This window comes from Engraulis encrasicolus, chromosome 7, assembly GCF_034702125.1.
Source record: "Engraulis encrasicolus isolate BLACKSEA-1 chromosome 7, IST_EnEncr_1.0, whole genome shotgun sequence".
Classification (NCBI taxonomy): Eukaryota; Metazoa; Chordata; class Actinopteri; order Clupeiformes; family Engraulidae; genus Engraulis; species Engraulis encrasicolus.
The window spans coordinates 43,044,357-43,051,856 of NC_085863.1; the positions used below are offsets into that span (position 1 = coordinate 43,044,357).

Genomic DNA, 7,500 nt, shown 5'->3' on the forward strand with positions numbered 1-7,500 from the left:
AGTGTGTCATGGCAAGGGAAACTGTCTACGACTCACACCCTCTCCACAGGCTTACCCCAAGGATCAGTGCTGGGACCCCTTCTGTTTGCAATATACACCTCCTCCCTGGGACGTGTCATTCAAACACATGGGTTCTCCTACCACTGCTATGCTGATGACACCCAGATGTACCTGTTGTTCCGTCCAGAGGACACCACGGTTTCGGAACGCATCTCTGCCTGCCTCACCGATTTGTCAACATGGATGAAGGACCACCACCTACAGCTGAACCTGGCCAAGACAGAGCTCCTGGTGATCCCAGCTAAAGAGTCGCTCAGTCACAACATCAACCTCAAGATAGGCTCCACCATCGTGACCCCAAACAAAGTCGCCAAAAACCTTGGCGTCATGATTGATGATGAGCTGACATGCTCCAACTACATCAACTCAGTCACCCGGACCTGTCAACTCCAGATGTCCAACGTACGGAATATCAGACCTGTGCTGACACAATATTCTACACAACGACTGGTCCAGGCCACGGTCCTGTCCCGCGTTGACTACTGCAACTCACTCAGGACAGGTCTACCTGCTTGTGCGTTAAAGCCTCTGCAGATGATCCAGAATGTGGCGGCACGGTTGATATTCAATCAACCCAAAAGGACCCATGTTACTCCTCTATTTATTGAGTTGCGCTGGTTACCGATAGCCGCCCAGATCAAGCACAAGTTGACCCTTGCCTACAAAACCATCACAGGAACGGCCCCAGCTTATCTGAAGGACCTACTAACGCCTTATGTTACTGGAAGAGAACTGCGCTCATCCAGCACAAGCCGTCTGGCTCTGCCATCCAGTCGCTCTAGGTACTCCCAGTCAAGATTGTTCTTCGTTGTGGTTCTCAAGTGGTGGAACGGTCTCCCAGAGGCAGCAAGACTAAGCACATCTCTAAAGATATTCCTCTTTCGAGAGAATCTACTAGACTAATGCTTGAACTGGCCTTGCCCCAGGGCAGACTCCTGACATGATGTTTAGTTTAGTTTAGTTTGTGTGTGTGTTTGTGTGTGTGTGTACTCGTTATTTACTCTTTATAAAAACCCTCTTACTTGTTGTTCTGTATATCTCCTGTGCACTTTGTATTTGCTTGTGATGTTGGCTTGATTATGTCCTCTTTTTGAAAGTCGCTTTGGTTATAAAGCGTCTGCCAAATGCAATGTAATGTAATGTAATAATGCTGTAACTAAGTAATGTAAGGCATTACAGGGGGGAAAAGCTGTAATAGGCCTACTTACAAATGCTAGTAACTTACGTTACAATACCTTTTACTGTAACTTGGATTTGAATGGTGTTCAGTGTGGTGGGTCAGAAAGAAGCTATTCCTGAACCTGCTACTTTTTAGTCTACATGTTGTCAAAACACCTGGATGAGAGGTGGTCATGAGTCATGATTCATGTGCTTGATTTACACTGTAAATGGCGAGATCCATATTAAGTTCTTTTGGTGAGAATAACTTAAGTAATGCAAAAGTAGTGTAATGCCTTACATTTTTAATATAGTAATATTGTAGTGTAAGGGATTATTTTGAAAAGACAGTAACATGTGATCAGTAATGCATTACAGTTTTTGAGTAACTTGCCCAACACTGGTTGTGAGTCACGCATTAATATCCACTTAACCTCTTTTATCCTTATCTTTTCTAATTTCTTAGCTGGTCCTCCTTATCCGGAGGGAGTTGGGCCAGGCATTGCAGTGACCCTGTCTGCTGTTTGTTGTTGTTGTTGTTGTTGTTGTTGTTTGTCCTTGTTAGGGATTTGACGGAGAACCACCTGGAGAACATCACACACCGCATGCTGATGGACTGCAGAGACCTCACCATACTGTGAGTACGGCTGATATATGGATAGTGTGTGTGTGTGTGTGTGTGTGTGTGTGTGTGTGTGTGTGTGTGTGTGTGTGTGTGTGTGTGTGTGTGTGTGTGTGTGTGTGTGTGTGTGTGTGTGTGTGTGTGTGTGTGTGTGTATATGTGTGTGTCTGTGTCTGTGTGTCTGTGTGTGTGTGTGTGTGTGTGTGTGTGTGTGTCTGTGTCTGTGTCTGTGTCTGTGTCTGTGTCTGTGTCTGTGTCTGTGTCTGTGCACGCGTATGTGCTTAAATAGAATTGTTTTGCTCTGTAATGTTTTGATGTTTATATGAACAGACATTTAAGCTGTCTGTCCACAGGGTGTGTTTGCCTAATTTACATTTCCAAGTGGTAATGCATTAGTCACAGTCACACAACACACAAATTGTTAAAATAAAAAAAATAAAAAAAATACAGCCCACAGCACCACTACCTGTTGCTGCCAATACAGTATGTGATGGCTTTCTATTTGTGTTCCCCTAACTCAGTGGTTCTCAACCTTTTTTGAACAAACGCCCATTTGACGTAATCACAATCCTTCCAACACCCCCTTTAGTATTTAGAAAATAGATATACAGTTTTTTTCAATTGCTAACAAGCTTTTGTCCAATCCTCAGCGACATTTGCAAAACTCTTAATACAGTTAGCAGGGATTTCCATTGCCATACAGTTGACACATTACATGCCTTTTTCACACAATTAGCAGTCAATGAATGCATTTATTTGTGTATGTATGTCTGTGTGTGCTTTTGAGAAGAAAATGAACTGTTTGCCCAATAGTGCTTGGTAGGTGGTAGTCTGTTATGAGTTTAGAAAAAGTATCCAAAGTATGGATAAGCGCTTGTTAGCAATTGAAAAAAACTGTAAAATAGACTAACGCAGCCCCATGGCAACTATGCAAGACCCCCTCTCAACTGTAGCCTTCTCAACGCCCCCTAGGGCTCCCCAATGCCCCCTGGGGGGCTGTAGCGCCCCCGTTGAGAAACACTACCCTAAATACAGTTAGTCTTCCCACCTGGAGGTCTTGAGAATGAGAAATTGTGAGCTCATTTGAGCTACAAGAAGAAAGTTCTTGTGTGCCTTTCAGCTAGGGGCCCGGGGCAATTGCCTAGTTTGCCTGCCTGGTTGTGACAGGGCTGGGCGTCAGGAGTCATTGTGCCCTGGTGCAGAGAGGAGGGGGACGCATTATTACGGCTCAATGCTGTCTGCTGCAAAAGGTGGCAGACAGACTGTACTGGACAGAGGTGTGTGTGTGTGTGTGTGTGTGTGTGTGTGTGTGTGTGTGTGTGTGTGTGTGTGTGTGTGTGTGTGTGTGTGTGTGTGTGTGTGTGTGTGTGTGTGTGTGTGTGTGTGTGTGTGTGTGTGTGTGTGTGTGTGTGTGTTGGGAGTGTCCATCTGTCTCTCTCGGTCTGTGTGTGTGTGTGTGTGTGTGTGTGTGTGTGTGTGTGTGTGTGTGTGTGTGTGTGTGTGTGTGTGTGGGGAGCGTCCGTCTGTAATTTTGTCTCTTTGTGCATGTGTATCTATGCACATGCCGTGTGTGTGTGTGTGTGTGCGTGCGTGCGTGCGTGCGTGCGTGCGTGCGTGCGTGTGTGTGTATGCGTGCGTGCGTGCGTGCGTGCGTGCGTGCGTGCGTGTGTGCGTGCGTGCGTGCTCGCGTGTGCAGGTCTGTGTTGCCAGCTTCCCCCCTCCCTCAGTCTCTCTCTGTAGCTTTTCCTTGGTGTGCATAGGGTTATAGCTGTCAGTGTACCCTAGCTTAACATCAATTCAAAACATTTGACTCTCGTGCATTTAAGTTTGTCAGTGTTACATGTACAAAGTAGTACATCCAGTTCAGAACATATCTTCACGTCCCCAGCTGTCACTTTCCAGAAATAAGAATCCACTTTTAATCACCAGATGAATAACTACTCTCCTAATCTACTATCTCCCAATGTAATAGAACACTACGTGACAACAAGATCAAGACACTTCCGGAAAATTCCTTCCAGACGCTCGCAAAGTTAGAGGACCTGTAAGTCTGATGTAACCATTTTAAATAGTCAAACTCAGTCAAACTTTTGTCTCTGTTCCCTTTAGACATTTTATTAAGAGCTGGCTGATATTTATTCGTCGCTTGAATCTCAAAATGACCTTGATCTCTGTGAGAGAAAATGAGATGTCCCAACACAGCTAACTCTTCTGTAGCTTTCAGAGTAGAGATGTGAAAGAATTATTTAACATAGTTCAAATGAAAAATGTTTCAAATACGTATTTTTTTAATCTGGGATTTCTGTTGCAGTTGACCTGTTCTTTTGCTCCCAGGGACCTGTCCTGTAACAGGATCGCTGACCTGCACAACAACACCTTCAAGAGTCTGAAAGTTCTTTGCAATCTGTGAGTCAACAGTGCATGCTTTTATTTTGACACAAACGGGTCCATTATCACCCAATGTTTCCTTGAAAATTGAGTCTCTTGTGGGGTTTTGTTGTGGGGGTAGTTTTTTAAAAATATAATAACTCTTATTTGTTTGCTTCAGAAACATTTCCTACAATCCAATACTTCACATCCATGCAGGTCACTTTGATCACCTGATCCAGCTGGAATCCTTGTGAGTTATTTCTGTGCTTTTGAAATGTAGTGGAGCCATGAAGTAGAAGTAGAGATGTACTTGCAATGAAAATGGATGATATACGTATAATTAGTGAAATGTAAGTGCATACAGAGTAAAAAAAAATGCAGCATTCAACACTCAGTCACTCAGAGTCAATTTACCATCCTCTAGAGTGTATTTGGTCCCAGAGTAGTACTCCCTAAGTGTTGAATTGCATTTTGTACTCTGTTGTAGTTCTTAATAGATTGTCCTCTTCTATGGTTGATTAGCCTATAAAAGATGCTCTCATAATTTACCCATCTGGTTAATAGTATTTTGTGTTTGCCTCTACACCACTGTTACAATTGCAAAGCAGATTTGACAGATACATTATGATACAATGTGACACTTGTAAACTATTCATTTAATTCATGTCAATGAATTAAAACATATCGATAAATGACATGTTATTGCTTAATGCATAGAACTTTGTATGATGTGCAATGTCCATGTGCAGATATTGTTGAAAGATTTAAGCATCTTTGAGTTTTATGAGCTATATAAAACCTTGATTAAACATATGCAGATATTTTTAAAAGCAGGTATTTTTTTATCCGTATTTAATCCTGTTTACATGGCATGTGGAACACCATGGTGACAGGTGCGTTAGAGAAAGCTCCGGTTTTAAAAAAATATCCATATTAGGGAGCTAGAACTCTGTGTAGTCCTATGTGTGATTGAAAGGCCCAAGCTTGTGTGTTAACAAGAAATACCCACTTTGTGTAAACAGGGTCTAAAACTTGCTTATTATTAAGTGAAATGTGCATCTGATCTTCTGGTTGGTCTACCGTTACCTGAGGACAGCTTAGTCTAACTCTGGTAAGATGTATTTCATTAGATAATTGTTATTGTGGCCTCTCCTCTCCTCGTCTACAGAGGGCTGGAGGACATCGAGATTCCAGATATCCACACCGAGATGTTCCTGCCCATGACCAAACTCAAACACATGTACGTCTTTCTACTCTTTTCTAAGCAACTTAACACAAGTACAAAATGCAATATTAATTCAAAACATTATATGGCACTACATTGAATTACACTTAACTGACTGTTTTACGCAAAGCAACTTACATACATTACAGGGTATTGGTTACAATCCCCAGAGCAGTGTGGAGATAGGTGCCTTGCTCAAAGGCACTTCAGCCATGGAGGGAAGAAGGGATTGGTAAAGGTAAAGGAATGACGGGGTGGGGATTGATTAATTCAACACTTAGAGAGTAGATGGCATACCTTCTAGATTGTATTTGGTCCCATGGTGTTGAATTAACACTGCTGTTTGCACTGAGAAGATGTTCCCACATTGTGGTGAAATGAGTTGAACTGTGATACAACCTTATGCTATGTCTATGGACAGTATTGTGCATGCAATATTTTTCAATGAAATCTTTGCTATGTTTGCAATGTATTCCAGAGTGTATTCCACAACTCTCTGACCTAAAGGTCTAACCATTACACCATGGCTGTTGTCATTCATGCTTACTCATTTCTGTCTCTTGGTTGAGCTTATTCTCCCTCACATGCTTTCAGGATTTCCAGTACTTCTGAGTCTGTTTGAACTATCTTAGACTACATTGCTACATTGTAGTCCGTCTTCCTTCTCACACTTGTCATTCATGTTACTTCATCTTTTTTTGGCTCAGTTGAGGCTTCCCTCCCTCTTTTGTTTCCCCCTTTCAGATACCTCAAGAACCATCTTAGAATCCATAAGCCACCGTAGCTCTAGCTATTTTCCCTCCTTTTGTCTCTGATGAGATTTCCCTCTCGTTTGGCGACATCTTTCTTAGATACTTCGAAGATTTCCACTATTCCAGGACTGAGAACAATCACAGACTACATAGACTACACTGTATCTGTCACTGTTTCTGATTCATCAGATACCTCAAGGGTTTCCAGTATTCTAGAACATTTTTGAATTGGGAACTGTCAGACTATTGCTGCAATGTAATTCTTAATGTTTGTGACTTTTAAGTGAAACTTTTTGTGAGCAGACTCACCAAATGATAAGATACATGGTTCAACCATGCATGGTTCAACCATGAGTCAACACCAACCTTTTTGATTTCCATTTACTCTGAAATATTGACACAAATATTATACTGTCCAGAAACTTCCAGTTCTGTTTGTGCACGCCACGCATGCCAAAATGCAACTATCATACAGTAGACTACAATGGCGACACTTGCCTGCCTCTCACTATTGTTATTCATGCTCCCTCATCTCTATTGGGATTTCCTCTCCTGTTTCTTGCCTCCTCTCAGATACTTCAAGGACTTCCAGTACTGCTCGTACGCGCCGCACGTGCGGTCCTGTATGCCCAAAACGGACGGCATCTCGTCCTTCGAGGACCTGCTGGCCAACCTGATTCTGCGCGTCTCCGTCTGGGTCATCGCCTTCTTCACCTGCTTCGGCAACCTCTTTGTCATCGGCATGCGCTCGCTCATCCGCGCCGAGAACAACCTGCACGCCGCCTGCATCAAAGTGCTCTGCTGTAAGTACTTCAGATACAAATCAAATGAAATGTGCTACTGTAGTATCTAATCTTGGAGATTTATTCTGAAATGGCAACTTATTATTATTATCAGAGTGCTCTGCTGTGGGTACAGATTTGAATCAAATGAAATGTACTCTCGTGTCGTGTTTTATTTGTCTTTTCTAAAGACTTTTTTATTAGGTCTTTTGTGCCTATTAGTAGAGAGAAGACAGACAATGGTTGGGGAGAGAGAGAGAGAGAGAGAGAGAGAGAGAGAGAGAGAGAGAGAGAGAGAGAGAGAGAGAGAGAGAGAGAGAGAGAGAGAGAGAGAGAGAGAGAGAGAGAGAGAGAGAGAGAGAGAGAGAGAGAGAGGAGAGAGACACACAGTAAAGGGCAAAGATAAGACTAGGAAAAGGACTGATTTGAACCTGAGTGCCCCTGGGTGATGCGGCCCGTATCCTTACGAAGCTTTTTAGGCTGAAACTTAGGCTGTGCCTGTGCTCGTTCCCAGACCTAATCTTGAAAAAA

General features: G+C 42.9%; 1 protein-coding gene across 1 annotated transcript in view; it reads left to right on the plus strand.

Moving 5' to 3' along the window:
• Nucleotides 1-7,500, plus strand: part of LOC134452943 (relaxin receptor 2-like) — a 67,712-nt gene that overhangs the window by 47,034 nt on the left and 13,178 nt on the right. The window contains exons 10-15 of the mRNA XM_063203629.1: nucleotides 1,784-1,855; nucleotides 3,813-3,884; nucleotides 4,175-4,246; nucleotides 4,389-4,460; nucleotides 5,379-5,450; nucleotides 6,761-6,990. Coding sequence (XP_063059699.1) covers nucleotides 1,784-1,855; nucleotides 3,813-3,884; nucleotides 4,175-4,246; nucleotides 4,389-4,460; nucleotides 5,379-5,450; nucleotides 6,761-6,990 — 590 coding nt within the window. The remainder of the gene's footprint in view (nucleotides 1-1,783; nucleotides 1,856-3,812; nucleotides 3,885-4,174; nucleotides 4,247-4,388; nucleotides 4,461-5,378; nucleotides 5,451-6,760; nucleotides 6,991-7,500) is intronic.